Consider the following 15,794-nt stretch of genomic DNA (forward strand, 5'->3'; position numbering starts at 1 on the left):
TGTGTTTTATAAAAACTCTTACGTGGTAAGCATCCCTGCCATGTATGACATGCCCAGAGTCTGAGGAGAGATGGAAAGACCACATCAGACAAAGGGAAAAGCTCAAATTCACTGAAATTCAATCATTTAGTCAAACTTCAATGGGTTCTCACAAACAGTAATGCTGGGTGCAGCTCCAACAACACTCAAGAAGCTAGACACCATCCAGGACAAAGCAGCCCCCACTTGATTGACACCACATCCACAAACATCCACTCCCTCCCCCACCGATGCTCAGTAGCAGCAGTGTCTACTATCTACAACATGCACTGCAGAAATTCACCAAAGATCCTCAGGCAGCACCTTCCAAACCCACATCCAATTCCATCTCGAAGGACAAGGGCAGCAGATACAAGGGAACACCACTCCCTGCAAGTTCCCCTCCAAACCACTCACCATCCTGACCTGGAAACTTTTTGTTATTTCTTCAATGTCGCTGGCTCAATATCCTGGAATTCCCTCCCTCAGGGCACTGTGGGTCTACCTACAGCACATGGACTGAAGTGGTTCAAGAAGGCAGCTCACCATTAAATTCCCAAGGGCAACGAGAGATGGGCAATAAATGCTGGCCAACCAGTGATGTCCACGTCCCATGAGTGAATAAATCAAAAGATTAGTCAGGGAGAAGAGAATGAGGTGATATGGCTAGATTTTTACATCATATTCTACCTTGTTCTAGGGATGAAGTGATTATTTCCCTGAGGGGTTGAGTCATTCACTACAGCCACTTATCAGTCAAACATATTGAGATAGCAGGTCCCTGCCATTGAAGGACATTAGTTACCCAACAGGGGTCAATTCAACAGTTAGCTGGCTGATTTCTCCCACACAAGACCAGAAATCACCCAATATGTCTTAACGAGTTGGGAACTCTCAGTCTCTAGGGTCTAGTCCAGGATAAGGTGCCCAAGTTTGCTGCACTGACATGTATAAAATGCCACTGTGGTGAAAATAAATAAGAACGAAGAGCAGGAGTAGGCCATCTAAGTCTGTCGAGCCTGCTCTGCCATTCAATAAGATTTATGGCTAATCTATTCACGGCCTCAGCTCCACTTACCCACCCACTCACTGTAACCCTTAATTTCTTGACTGTTCAAAAAATTATCTACCTCAGCTTTAAAAACATTTACTGAGGAAGCCTCAACCACTTCACTTCCATAGATTCACAACTCTCTGGATGAAGAAGTTCCTTCTTAATTCGGTCCTAAATCTGCTCACTCTAATTTTGAGGCTATGCCCTCTTGTCCTAGTTTCACCTGCCAGTGGAAACATCCTTTCTACTTCTACTTTATCTATTCTCTTCATAATTTTATATGTTTCTATAAGATCTCCTCTCATTCTTCTAAATTCCAAAGAACACAATACTTGTCTACTCAGTCTCTCCTCAAAGCCAACCCCTGAACTCCGGAATCAACCTTGTGAACTTCCTCTGCACCCCCTCCAGTGCCAGTACATCCTTTCTTAAGGAGGCCAAAACTGCACACAGTACTCCAGGTGTGGCCTCACCAGCACCTTGTGCAGCTACAACATAACCTCCCTGCTTTTAAACTTAATCCGTATAGTGATGAAGGACAAAATTCCATTTGCCTTTGTAATTACCTGTTGTACCTGCAGACCAACCTTCTGTGATTCATGCACGAGGACACTCGGGTCCCTCTGCACAGCAGTGTGCTGCAATTTCTTAACATTCAGGTAATAATCCTTTATTCTGGTATTCCTACTGAAATGGATGACTTCACATTTATCAACATTGTACTCCACCTGCCAGACCTTTGCCCACTCACTTAAACTAGGTCCTTCCCCAATACAGAAGTTAAGCTAACTGGTCTATAATTCCCCATCTTTTGTCTCCCTGCCTTTTTAAAAAATGGCATCACATTTGCCGTTTTCCAACCTGCTGGAACTGCCCCAGAGACCAGTGAATTTTGGAAAGTTACCACAAGTGCATTTGCTATTTCTCCCGTCATCTCTTTTCGTACCTTGTGATACATTCCATCAGGACGAGGACACTTGTCTACCCTTAGCTCCATTAGTTTGCTCAACACTACCTCTTTCATGATGATTGTTTCCGGGTCCTCACCCGCCTTTCTCTCTTTGTCAATTATTGGCACGTCATTTGGGTCCTCCACTGTGAAGACCGACACAAAATACCTATTCAATGCCTCGGCCATTACCTCATATCCCATGACTGAATCCCCCTTCTCATACTCTAAAGGACCAATATGTATTTTAGCCACTCTAGTTTTATATAATCATAGAAACTCTTGCTTACTGGTTTAATATTCTGAGCTAGTTTTTTTTTTGCATAATTTACCTTACTTTTCTTTATAGCTCTTTCTGTGGCTTTCCGTGGACCTGTAAAGCTTTCCCAATTGTCCTACTGATCTTGGCCACTTTGTATGCCTTCTCTTTCAATTTGATAGCCTCCCTTATTTCCTTAGGCACCTATGACAGATTACCCCTTTTCCTACAGTTGTTACTTTTTACTTTTCCTGAGCAATTTGAAAAATTGCTTTGAAAGTCCTACACTGTTCGTCAACTGTCCCACCATGAAGTCTTTGCTTCCAGTCTACTTTAGCCAACTCCTCCTTCATGCTATTGTAGTCTCCCTTGTTTAAGCACAGGACCCTAGTATTGGATCTTATCTTCGCACTTTCCACCTGCATTCTAAATTCAACCAGACTGTCATCGCTCCTTCCAAGAGCATCCCTAACTATGACATTGTTATTATTCCTGTCTCATTACACAGGACCAGATCTAGGATAGCTTGCCCCCTTGTCAATTCCAATACACACTGTTCAAGAAACCTATCGTTTCAGCCTGTGAATAATGGTCATCTCAAAAAATTATTGAGACCATTAAGACAATTTGGCTTGGAGCCATGTAGGCTTGTAAGTGAAACTGTTGGCCAGGGGGTAGAGTCCAAGCAAGTCATTCTGCTGGTCATAAAACTGTAAGACCAACCTGCTTACAGCTCAGCTGAGCTCAGTGGGTAACACCCTCATTCCAGAGGCAAAGCCACTATGGGTTCAGTATGCCTAGTTGGAGGGGTCACCTTTCAGAGGAAATGTTAAACCCAAGGTTCCATCTGCACTCTTGGGTGAGCGCAAAAGACTCCACCAGCGCTATCTCATAGAAAGGCAGTATCCTTGATTCATGTTGCTCGACGGTAGAAAACAAGCAAGAGTGTGGAAATGTGGGAGGAGATGGAAAAAAAAATTAGCAAAGAAAGACTTCCATTTCAATAGTGCCACTAACAACACAAGAACTAAAAGTTGGGATAGGCCATTTGGCTCCACCAGCCTGTTCCACCACTTGATAAGATCGTGGTTGACCTGAATGTGGCTTTAGAAGCCCCACATCTCTATTACAAATCAATGTTAGAGTGACCAAAGCACTTTGCAGCAAGTGACTGTTTTAAAATAAAGTCACTATTTAAGTGTAGGAAATATGGCAGCCAATAGTTGCACAGCAAGATCTTGCAAGCAGCAATGTTTAAATTATCTTTTTGTGAAGTAAACATTGACCAAAGGATGGTGGGTGGAGGAGGGGATAGAGGGGAGCGGTTTTGGGAAACCTCTTCTTCCAATTCATCATGGAATCTTTAAGATGGACCTGAGGTTGAACAGAACCTTCATTAATGTTAGGAATTTAGAAATTGCTGAAGATGACAGGATATTTAACAGATAATGTTCACAATCATACAAACATTTTCAATTTTACTAATAATTGCCAACACTTACAAAAATTGCCAACAGAATCAAGTTCCAGGGATAGCGTCTCCTGCATGAAGATAACAAAATAGAATGAAAGAAATGAAAACAATGTTAGTTCAGTAGAAAGAAAATCTACCAAACTACCTGAACAAAAATACAAACAATGATCCCAGAGATGTTTAACTTTCTGCCTGGTGTATGGGTTAAACCTATCCCTTTCAAATGTCTATACATATGATAGTGTATGTGATGTTGTAACAGAATAATTTCTAGGTTGGTTCAGCAGAAGCCAGGAGTAGATTGAATCTGCTGCATGTTTCCAGGTCTCCAAAACAACTGCTGACCAAAACATAGATGAGAGGAATAAAGTACACAAGCCGGGCTGTAACGATGGCTAATGTTTCGACTCAATGACTTATTGTCAGAGCAAATTCAACATGAAACATTACCCCCATCTTTCCGTTTCAGCACATATTACCTCACCTGCACCCAGTAGTGATATTCACAAGCCCCGAAGGGGAGTCATATCCAATTCAAAATGTTACCCTTGTTTCACTCTCCACAGATGTTAGCTTAAACACAGGCTAGACAGAAGCCAGGGGTTTATTAACATCATCCATCTGGTCGCTCTGATTGTACACAAAGGATATTACTGGAGCTCAACCAGCCAATGAAACTGAGAATCGAAACTGAATCCATGTCCAATTTCAATTCTCCTACCCTGTATAGGGGACCAGGGAAAGTTAAGTTCTGTAGAGTGGGGTTAGGGAAGGGACTGGGAGGCAATGGGCAAATCAGCATACGTGATATTGTAATAAGTGGCAGAGTTAGTGGCATGAAGAGCGAGAAACTTTTGAGAAACTGCAGCAAGTTGCAATGTGTATGCTTGTGAGAGGTTTCAGTTGGAACTGACCTGATTCCGGAACAGCAGACAAGAATGAGATAGGTGGTGATGAAGACAGCACTGGAAAGAAAACAAAGCAAAAAGTACTTCAGCTTTCCCAAAGGATTCATAGATTTATGAAAACATGAACTCTGGGAACAGTTTAAAGGAACATCTACAAAAAACTGGCCATCTTCCTAGAGCATATGGAAAAAGCCATAACTTTGGTCCCACTAGGCAGTCAAGTCCCTGTAAAGCTGACACTCCCCATGTATGGGCAGGGACAGTGAAAATCAGAGGTTCATTCAACTGGGGAGTGGGATGGACAAACAGTCAGCTGCAATTTATACAGTAGTTTTGTCAACAACATTCACAGTCCTAGAACAAAATAAAAGGACATCTTGGCAAAGAAAAGGCTTGAGGAATGTGATGAGTGACAGGAGATGAGGTAGATATTGGTAAGAACTGCAGCCACTCCCTCACCCTGCTCAAGATTGAAAAATTCAAGTGGGGTCACTACACAATCTACAAAAGCCAAATTGGGCCAAACAGTGTGTCTCTGTGCTTTGCATTCTACATGCAGCTCAGCAAATGGACCAGGGGAGTACAGCACAGAAGCCCAAATAGAAAAATTTACAACAGTAGTTTCAATGTTCCTTTAAACACTTCCCTCACCGTGTCAAGAGATAACAGGAAGAAATGTTCACTTACAAAGAGGTGTAATACAAAATATAATTGTTCCGCACGTACATTCTGACGGGGTCACTGTGCAAGGAAGCAGAAACATACATAGAATTTATTCATCTTTGACTGTTCAGATGAAAATGAAATGACAACTCAGTCAGAAATACAAACTGGTATTCTGGGAATTCAGGTCTCATGAACTTCATTGAGCTCTTTGAAAAAGTGAAAAAAAAGAGGATAAGGAAGGTAGAGCAGTGAACGTAATCTATATGGACTTCACTAAGGAATTCAACAAGGTTTCTCATGGGAGACTAGTTAGCAAGATTAAATCTCATTGAATACAGGAAGAACTAGCCATTTGGATACAGAACTGGCTCATAGGCAGAAGACAGAAGGTGGTGGTGGAGGGTTGCTTTTAAGACTGGAGGCCTGTGACCAGTGGTGTGCTATATGGATCAGTGCTGGGTCAATTGCTTTTCGTCATTTATATAAATAATTTGGATGTGAACATAGGAGATATAGTTAGTAAGTGTGCAGATGACACCAACATTGGAGGTGTGGTGGTCAGCAAAGAAGGTTACCTCAGAGTACAACAGGATCTTGATCAGATGGGCTAATGGACTGAGGAGTGGCAGATGGAGTTTAATTTAGATAAATGTGAGGTGCTGCATTTTGGAAAGGCAATTCAGAGCAGGACTTTATACACTTAAGCGTAAGGTCCTAGGGAGTGTTCCTGAACAAAGAGACCTTGGAGTGCAGGTTCAAAGCTCCTTGAAAGTGGAGTCGCAGGTAGATAGGATAGTGAAGAAGGCGTTTGGTATGCTTTCCTTTATTGGTCAGAGTACGGAGTACAGGAGTTGGGAGGTCATGTTACAGCTGTACAGGACATTGGTTAAGCTATTTTTGGAATACTGTGTGCAATTTTGGTCTCCTTCTTATCGGAAAGATGTTGTGAAACTTGAAAGGGTTCAGAAAAGATTTACAAGGCTAGGGCTGTTTTCCCTGAGCATCGGAGGCTGAGGGGTGACCTTATAGAGGTTTATAAAATCATGAGGGGCATGGATAGGATAAATAGACAAGGTCTTTTCTCTGGGGTGGGGGAGTCCTGAACTAGAGGACATAGATTTAGGGTGCGAGGGGAAAGATATAAAAGAGACCGAAGGGGCAATGTTTTCACACGGAGGGTTGTGCGTGTACGGGATGAGCTGTCGGAGGAAAGAATGGACACTGGTACAATTGCAGCCTTTAAAAGGCATCTGGACGGGTATATGAATAGGAAGGGTTTAGAGGGATATAAGCCAAGTGCTGGCAAATGGGATTAGATTAGGTTAGGATATCTGGTCGGCATGGACGAGTTGGACTGAAGAGTCTGTTTCCGTACTGTACATCTCTGACTCTAATTCTGCGATTCTGAGAGATTACAACCCTGGTCTCATTCTAATTGGAACATCCAAAAATGTTCAACAAATAGAGGCATAGACATGTACAGCACAGAAACAGACCCTTTGGTCCAACACTTCCACGCTGACCAGATATCCTAAATTAATCTAGTTTCTTTTGCCAGCATTTGACCACATGACTTCAAACCCTTCCTATTCATATACCCATCCAGATGCCTTTTAAATGTTGTGATTGTACTAGCCTCCACAAGTTCTTCTGGCAACTCATTCCATACACACATCACGTTCTGCGTTAAAAAGTCGCCCCTTAGGTCCCTTGTGCATTCTGGATAGTGCAAGATGCAGAGGGGAAAAAATTGCGGCTGTAAGAGCTACTCCCTTTTTGAGGTATTTTAGGTGTTGGAGGTTGTTTCCTTGAATTCCAGGAGCAGCAATTACTATTTTATATGCTGTTGCATTGTACTGGAACTTTGGGGGAAAAAAAGATCAAAACAACAGCACTTTTAAAAGGAGGAAGACAGGCAAAAGGCAGCAACCACGTGGTCAGTGTGAGAGCGCGAGAAAGAGCGCAACCTGCACTGCTAACCGACACAGCAGTGAATCGGTATTGTTACTGCCTTTGCTGTTTGAGTTCATGTATCTCTGGACGTTGGAGTGCGTCTAGGCAAAATTTACAAACAGTGAAATTCGCAGCTGACCTTGGAGGAACCTGTGTGGGAGAGTTCAGCACAGGAACAGATAAGTGCATAATTTTAACGTATAATCCTACTGTAAATCTACAGTAGCGAGAGAGTGGGTTCTTTCTTAATATGTTTTAGTGAGATCGGTCTCTTGATTAAATTTTTTTAAAATATAAACCGTACGTACTAAGTGAGCCTGAAGCACTGTTTTTTAAAGCAACAGGACGGTGCTATTTTCTGGGTCTATAGATTGTGAAGGAGCAAAAATGGCTTTTAGTAGAGTGATATGCTCTTCCTGTCAGATGTGGGAGTTTAGGGAGAGTTTCCATGTTACAGATGATTGTGTCTTTGGTTGTGAATCCTATCATATCGCATGAATTGGTTGAAGCGGCAATTATAGGTAATGAGGAATTTACAAGAGCTAGGGGAAGTGATGGATAGCAGTTATAGGAGAGGAGAAAAACCACAGATACAATCAGGTAGATGAGTTAACTCCAGGAAAGATATGATGGGTTGGCAGGTAGTGCAGGAGTCTTCTGTGCCTATCCCCATTTCAAACAAATATGCTGATTTGGAAAACGGAGGGAGTGGTGGACTCTGAGGGGAATGCAACATGAACGGCTAAGCTTCTGGTATTGAGACTGGTTCTAATGCAATGAAGGGTACATCAGGTTTCAAGCGATCGATTGTGATAGGGGTTTTCCTAGTCAGAGGCACAAACAGATGTTTCTGTGGCCAGCAGCAAGAAATCAGAATGGTGTGTTGCCTCCCTGGTGCCAGGATCATGGATATCTTAGAGAGGGTACAGAATGTTCTCAAAGGGGAGAAGGACCAGCAGGAAGTCATTGGACACATTGGAACCAACAACATAGGAAGAGAAAAGGATGAGATTCTGAAGGACTAATATAGAAAGTTGACCTCATTTTTAAATTCCTGGTTCTCAAGAGTAGTAATATCTGGATTACACGCAATGCTACGAGCTGGTGAGGTTAGGAATAGGAGGATAGAGCAGATGACAAAGCTTTGACAAAGGATCAGTTAGACTCGAAACGTCAGCTCTTTTCTCTCCATACAGATGCTGCCAGACCTGCTGAGATTTTCCAGCATTTTCTCTTTTAGTTTCAGATTCCAGCATCTGCAGTAATTTGCTTTTATTTAGAGCAGATGAATGCGTGGCTGAGGAGCTGGCTCAAGAGAGAAGGGTTCACATTTTTGGATCATTGGAAACTCTTTTGGGATAGAAGTGACCTGTACATGGAGGACAGATTGCACATGAATTGGAAGGGGACTGTATACTGGCAGGGAGATTTGCTAGAGCTGCTCACGAGTACTTAAATTAGTAAGGCGTTGGGGGTGAGGGTTGACTCAGGGAAATAATGAGGAAAGAGATCAATCAGAGTGTTACAGTTGGGAAAAGGAGCGAGTCAAACAGTCAGGGCAGACAGGAACAAAGCAGAGAATAAGAACTGATAAATTAGACTGCATTTACTTCAGTGCAAGAGGCCTAACAGGAAAGGGAGATGAACTCAGGGCATGGTTGGGAACATGGGACTGGGATATCATAGCAATTGCAGAAATGTGGCTCAGGATGGACAGGACTGACAGCTTAATGTTCCACGATACAAGTTCTATAACAAGGATACAAAAAGTGTCAAGAGAAGAGGGGAGTGGTGGTTTTGATAAGGGACAGCATCACTTGAATATATCCAAGGAAGTTATTTGCGTGGAACTGAGAAATAGGAAAGGAACGAACACCTTCTTGGGATTGTATAATAGACCCCCTAATAGTCAGCAGGAAACTGAGAAACATGTTTGTAAGGAGATCTCAGTTAATTGTAAGAATAACAGGGTGATTGTGATAGGGAATTTTAACATTCCAAACATAGACTGGGACTGTCATAGTTTTAATGGTTTCGATGGAGAGGAATTTGTTAAGTGTGCACAAGAAAGTTTTCTGATTCAGTATGTGGATATACCTACTAGAGAGAGGGTGCAAAACTGGACATACTCTTGAGAAATAAGGCAGGGCAAGTGACTGAGGTGTCAGTGGGGGAGCACTTTGAGGCCATCGACCATAGTTTTATTCATTTTAAAATAGTGATGGAAAAGGATAGACCGGATCTCAAAGTTGAAGTTATAAATTGGAGGAAGGCTCATTTTGACAGTATTAGGCAAGAAATTTCAAAAGCTGATTGTGACAGGTAAATGGACAGCTGGAAATTGGGAAGCCTTCAGAAATGAGATGACGAGAGTCCAGAGACAGTATATTCCTGACAGGGTGAAAGGAAAGGCTGGTAGGTATAAGGAATGCTGGATGACTAGAGAAATTGAGGTTTAGTTAAGACAAAGAAGGAAACATGTGTCAGACTCAGACAGCAGAGATCAACTGAATCCTTAAAAATATAAAGGCAATAGGAGTATACGTAGAGTCATAGAGATGTACAGCATGGAAACAGACCCTTTGGTCCAACTCATCAATGCAGACCAGATATCCTAACCTAATTTCATCCCATTTGCCAGCACCCAGCTCATATCTCTCCAAACCCTTCCTATTCATATACCCATTCAGATGTCTATTAAATGCTGTAATTGTACTAGTCTCCACCACTTCCTCTGGTAGCTCATTCCATACACGCACCACCCTCTGTGAAAACGTTGCCCCTTCGGTTCCTTTTATATCTTTTCCCTCTCACCCTAAACCTATCCCCTCTAGTTCTGAACTCCCCCACCCCAGGGAAAAGACTGTGTCTATTTATCCTATCCATGCCCCTCATGATTTTATAAACCTCGATAAGGTCACCCCTCAGCCTCCAACGCTCCAGGGAAAAGAGCCCCAGCCTGTTCAGCTTCTCCCTGTAGCTCAAATCCTCCAACCCTGGCAACATCCTTGTAAATCTTTTCTGAACCCTTTCAAGTTTCACAATATCCTTCCAAAAGGAAGAAGACCAGAATTGCTTGAAACATTCCAAAAGCCTAACTAACGTCCTGTACAGGCACAACATGACCTCCCAACTCCTGTACTCAATACTCTGACCAATAAAGGAAAGCATACCAAATGCCGCCTTCACTATCCTATCTACTGCGACTCCACTTTCAAGGAGCTATGAACCTGCACTCCAAGGTCTCTTTGTTCAGCAACACTCCCTAGGACCTTACGCTTAAGTGTATAAAGTCGTGCTCTCATTTGACTTTCCAAAATGCAGCACCTCACATTTATCTAAATTAAACTCCATCTGCCACTTCTCAGTCCATTGGCCCATCTGATCAAGATCCTGTTGTACTCTGAGGTAAACTTCTTCATTGTCCACCACACCCCAACGTTGGTGTCATTTGCAAACTTACTAACTATATCTCCCATGTTCACATCCAATTTATTTACACAAATGTCGAAAAGCAGTGGACCCAGCACTGATCCTTGTGGCACTCCACTGGTCTCAGGTCTCCAGTCTGAAAAGCAACTCTCCACCACCACGTTCGAGCCAGTTCTGTATCCAAATGGCTAGTTCTCCCTGTATTCTATGAGGTCTAATTTTGCTAGCCAGTCTCCCATGAGGAACCTTATCAAATGCCTTAGTGAAGTCCATATAGATCAGATCACATCTACCACTCTGCCCTCATCAACCCTCTTTGTCACTTCTTCAAAAAACTCAATCAAATTTGTCAGACATGATTTCCCACAAACTTAATCAGTTCTTGCCTTTCCAAATATTTGTACATCCTGTCCCTCAGGATTCCCTCCAACAACTTGCCTATCACCAATATCAGGCTCACTGGTCTATAGTTCCCTGTTTTTTTCTTACCACCTTTCTTAAATAATGGCACCACAATATACAAAATCTAAGGGAGAATAGGGTGCATCAGGAAAAAGTGTAGTAACCTATGTGTGGAGGACAAAGATAAGCTTCAACCATTTTCACTATATTAAAGACCAAATAGCCATAAAATAACAATGATGTGCACTTGAAATGAAAACCCTGAAGTGCACCAAGCACCCATTCAAAAATCTGCTTTGAAAGAAACTGCTGCTTTTACAACGTTGTAGAAGTAGCAACCATGTAGGGCCAATATACTGACAACAAGAGGATGTACCTCTTTTCACACTTCTAATCCTGTTCAAATAAGCATTCAGATATTAAAAGAAAGAATTCAAAAAAACAACTTGTAATTTTATAAATGTCAACCAAAGCAAGCACTTAGTCCAGTTTCACCTTGAAAACAGACCCCCATGAGCTAAGCCATGAAAGAAATTTGGACCTCAGCTAAGCATTTTTAATAAAGGCATCTCAAGAAACCGATGTATGCCTTTTATTTCTGCTGATATAGTTTACAGATAGTCTCATTACGATACTGGAGGATCTACTGCAGCATCCATCAGTTCCTCAACTACAAACTGCTAATTTAGCAGAATTATTGATGGAGCCTCAGATCCTGCGTCTTGTGTCAGCTTACACTGGGAACCTCATTGAGCCATTCAGCCTGTTAGGGAAGAGAGAAGGGAGAGAAACAAGCACAGAGTTAATTACTACGGACACAATTATTAGAGCAGAATATGGAGACTTACTAGAATGTAAAGACTGCCACTATCCCAAAAGTCACCAACAACTGTGCCATCAAGATGGCATAAACCTGGAATATAAAAATCCACAAAAATCACTGCCCGTTATGGGTTTGCGATACTATAACATCTCCCACACTCAGCAGGATCCATTGTTACACAGACACACAAAGGGAGAGAGAGAGAGAGAGAGAGACAGAGAAAGAAAGAAAGAAAGAATGGCAATGAAGGAACGAAAGTGGGATGGCAATTATGAAGGGAGGGGCAAAGATGGAAGGAAAGAGTAACGGGCAAGATGGAAAGAGAAAGAGTGGCAATGAAGGTGATAAAAGAGAGAGTGGTAATGGAGGGAGGGAGAGAGGGAGCAGCATGGAGGCGGAATTGTGCGCGCAGAGGAAGACCAATACCAGATCACAGGCAGGATGAGGAATCAGTGAGTTACAGTTTGCTCTGACAGACATTTTCTTGATGTCAGCAACATACCTTCTGGATATAGACATGCCGTATCTTCTGGTTGCTCCAGGTGTCTACAGCAAATGCATTCATGCTCCCAGTGCTGCTCGGATCAGAGTATGGATTGAATGTGGTAGGCCCAAAACCACTGCTGAAACCACTCCCTACAAAGCAAATCAAAAGGCAATCACTGAACCTGGATTATAGATTCAAACTTGCAATTCATTTCCCACATTCAAAATTTCACACTCTCATTGCAGGTAACATGCAATTAGATACAGCACAAAGCTCTTTCAACACTGTAAAACACTGGGATACTCTGTGTGGTGGGAGCAAGTCTGTGGCTGTGTATGGCTGGGGTACATTATTGGTGAGTACAGTTCTGGTGGAGACAGGTCTGTCACTGTATAATAGGGTAAAACTTGCTGATACTACATCACAAAAGAAATTACTTTTAAATAAACAAAGAGGTGAAACATTCACCTGAAACTAAGAAATCATACTGCATGTCATATATCCAGTAAAGAGGAAGACCAAAGCTTCCATCTTGCTGAAAGCAGTTATGAACACTTTACACCAAACAAGGGTTCATTCAGTCCACTGAGACTGTGCTGGCTTTTTGAAAGTCCCTATGGAACTGCCCTTGCCCCATCACTGTGCTGGTTGCTCCCTTTCAACCATTTAGTCAGTGCTGACGGAGATGCTATTTCCAGCTTGCTTTTCAAATAGAAATTCAGTTCTTTGTCCCTGGAACACAAGACCAGAAGTCGGGTCAGCAGGAGGAGCACAGTTCACAACAGGGGAATGGGAAGTCTGGATCTCACTCCCACACAAAAACTGCTGCAAGTGGCATCAATTCAAAATTTCAAAACTGCAATTGACAGAGCATTTTTGGGGAAGGCTTGTTGGGATTATGGAACCCAGGTTGTCAGATGGAGCTATGAAATACATTGGCTATAATCTGAGTGGCAGAACAGGCTCAAGATGCTAAATACACTTGTATTTTTCCAACACAGATTAGGCTTTGCAAATCATAGGATCATGGATTCAGAGAATAAGTACTCACCAGGGTTAGGCTGCACAAATGTCCAGCTAGGATGCACGGGCATTGTTGGCGGTTGGGGCATTGCCTGCTGGCCTGGGTAAGGCTGCTGCATAGGGTAAGACTGCTGGCCTGGATAAGGTTGTTGCATCGGGTATGAATGTTGGCCTGGATAAGGCTGGTGCCTGGCGTAAGACTGCTGGCTTGAGAACAGCTGTTCCTTACTTGCCATCACCTCAGCATAGCTTGGTGGTGCTGTAGGAATTGCCATGGTTCAGCCGCAGTGCTGTTTCCAACAGGAACCGGGATGACAAGCTAGGAGAAAAGAGAACACAGTGAGTTACACAGGCATTTTGGTTAAACCTTCAAGGAAATAGAAGTTTCCTATTTTTCTTCGACCTATCCCAACTTTCATAGATGTATTGAAGGTACAGTGTCCAAAAACTGCCAACTTCAGGTTTTAGTCAGTGTTGGATTTTGGATCTTGCCAGTTCTCCTGTTGGTCAGTTCAAGGGTTACTCAGAATGCAGGAAATGACTTACACACGAATCTGGCAACTAATTGGTGTGCCTGGGAAGTAACATAGAACCACATCCAATAAGTTATAAAAACAAAATACTGCAGATACTAGAGATCTGAGATAAGAACAAAGTGCCGCAGAAGAATGGCAGTATCTGTAGCGAGGAACAGTTAATGCTTTGAGTCTGATGTGACTCTTTTTTGGAACTACTCTCACTTCAGTTCTGCAGAAGAGTCATCGAACCAAAATGTTAACTGTGAAGGATTGCTGGATCCAAAACATTAACTCGGATTTCTCTCCATAGATGTGGCCAGACTCAGTTTTTCCAGCAATTTCTGTTTTTGTTAGTGTTAACTTTGTTTCTCCTACATTGATACTGCTGAACCTGCTAAGACTCTCCAGCACTTTCTGTTCTTAAGTCAGGCAGTTAATTTACTCATCGATAACAAAATTCATAACTGGCAATATTTTTTATGCTGCCATCTATCACCAGATAGCCAGCTTTACAATCGCTTGTGTTTGTACTGTTAAATGTTTAGCTTCATTACAAGTGGATAATTCACCAGGACCAGATGAAATATGTACCACATATGTGCTGAGGGAAACAAAGGAAAAAGTTCAAAGTTTTGGAGAAGATTTGTAGCTCGGGTGCTCGTTGTTGAGGTTCTGTTCACCGAGCTGGGAATTTGTGTTGCAGACGTTTCGTCCCCTGTCTAGGTGACATCCTCAGTGCTTGGGAGCCTCCTGTGAAGCGCTTCTGTGATCTTTCCTCCGGCATTTATAGTGATTTGTACCTTCTGCTTCCGGTTGTCAGTTCCAGCTGTCCGCTGCAGTGGTCGGTATGTTGGGTCCAGGTCGATGAGCTTATTGAATCTGTGGATGAGTGCCATGCCTCTAGGAATTCCCTGGCTGTTCTCGGTTTGGCTTGTCCTATAATAGTAGTGTTGTCCCAGTCGAACGCATGTTGCTTGTCATCTGAGTGTGAGGCTACTAAGGATAGCTGGTCGTGTCGTTTCGTGGCTAGCTGGTGTTCATAAATACGGACCGTTAGCTGTCTTCCTGTTTGTCCTATGTAGTGTTTTGTGCAGTCCTTGCATGGGATTTTGTAAACTACATTGGTTTTGCTCATGCTGTATATCAAGTCCTTCGCCCTGGTGAGTTGTCGTCTGAGAGTGGCTGTTGGTTTGTGTGCTGGTATGAGTCCTAGTGGTCGCAGTAGTCTGGCTGTCAGTTCTGAAATGCTATTGATGTATGGTAGTGTGGCTAGTCCTTTGGGTTGTGGCATGTCCTCGTTCCATTGCCTTTCCCTTAGGCATCTGTTGATGAAATTGCGGGGGTATCCGTTTTTGGCGAATACATTGTATAGGTGTTCTTCTTCCTCTTTTTGCAGTTCTGGTGTACTGCAGTGTGTTGTGGCCCTTTTGAACAGTGTCTTGATGCAACTTCTTTTGTGTGTTGGGGTGGTTGCTTTCGTAGTTTAGGACTTGGTCTGTGTGTGTGGCTTTCCTGTATACCTTTGTGGTGAATTCTCCGTTCGGTGTTCTCTGTACCATCACGTCTAGGAATGGGAGTTGGTTGTCCTTTTCTTCCTCGCTAGTGATTCGGATTCCTGTGAGTGTGGCACTGATGATCCGATCTGTTTCTGTGTTTTTCTGAAACCTGAAAGCAACAACACCCCCAGATTCTATGGACTACCTAAAGTGGACAAACCAGACATCCCACTCAGACCCATAGTGTCACTACCAGGGACACCATCACACAAACTGGCTAAAGAACTACAGCAGAAACTGAAACACCTGATCAGCGGATCCAGACAATCTAT

The 15,794-nt window shown here is 42.8% G+C and overlaps 1 protein-coding gene across 1 annotated transcript in view; it reads right to left on the reverse strand.

The window, feature by feature from the left end:
* Positions 1 to 15,794, reverse strand: part of faim2a (Fas apoptotic inhibitory molecule 2a) — a 48,541-nt gene that overhangs the window by 24,699 nt on the left and 8,048 nt on the right. The window contains exons 2-8 of the mRNA XM_072569640.1: positions 13,477 to 13,767; positions 12,441 to 12,574; positions 11,964 to 12,028; positions 5,350 to 5,403; positions 4,669 to 4,719; positions 3,783 to 3,822; positions 23 to 60 (exon numbers count right to left, since the gene is read on the reverse strand). Coding sequence (XP_072425741.1) covers positions 23 to 60; positions 3,783 to 3,822; positions 4,669 to 4,719; positions 5,350 to 5,403; positions 11,964 to 12,028; positions 12,441 to 12,574; positions 13,477 to 13,723 — 629 coding nt within the window. The 5' untranslated portion in view covers positions 13,724 to 13,767. The remainder of the gene's footprint in view (positions 1 to 22; positions 61 to 3,782; positions 3,823 to 4,668; positions 4,720 to 5,349; positions 5,404 to 11,963; positions 12,029 to 12,440; positions 12,575 to 13,476; positions 13,768 to 15,794) is intronic.

The sequence above is a fragment of the Chiloscyllium punctatum genome, chromosome 5 (genome assembly GCF_047496795.1).
Source record: "Chiloscyllium punctatum isolate Juve2018m chromosome 5, sChiPun1.3, whole genome shotgun sequence".
Classification (NCBI taxonomy): domain Eukaryota; kingdom Metazoa; phylum Chordata; class Chondrichthyes; order Orectolobiformes; family Hemiscylliidae; genus Chiloscyllium; species Chiloscyllium punctatum.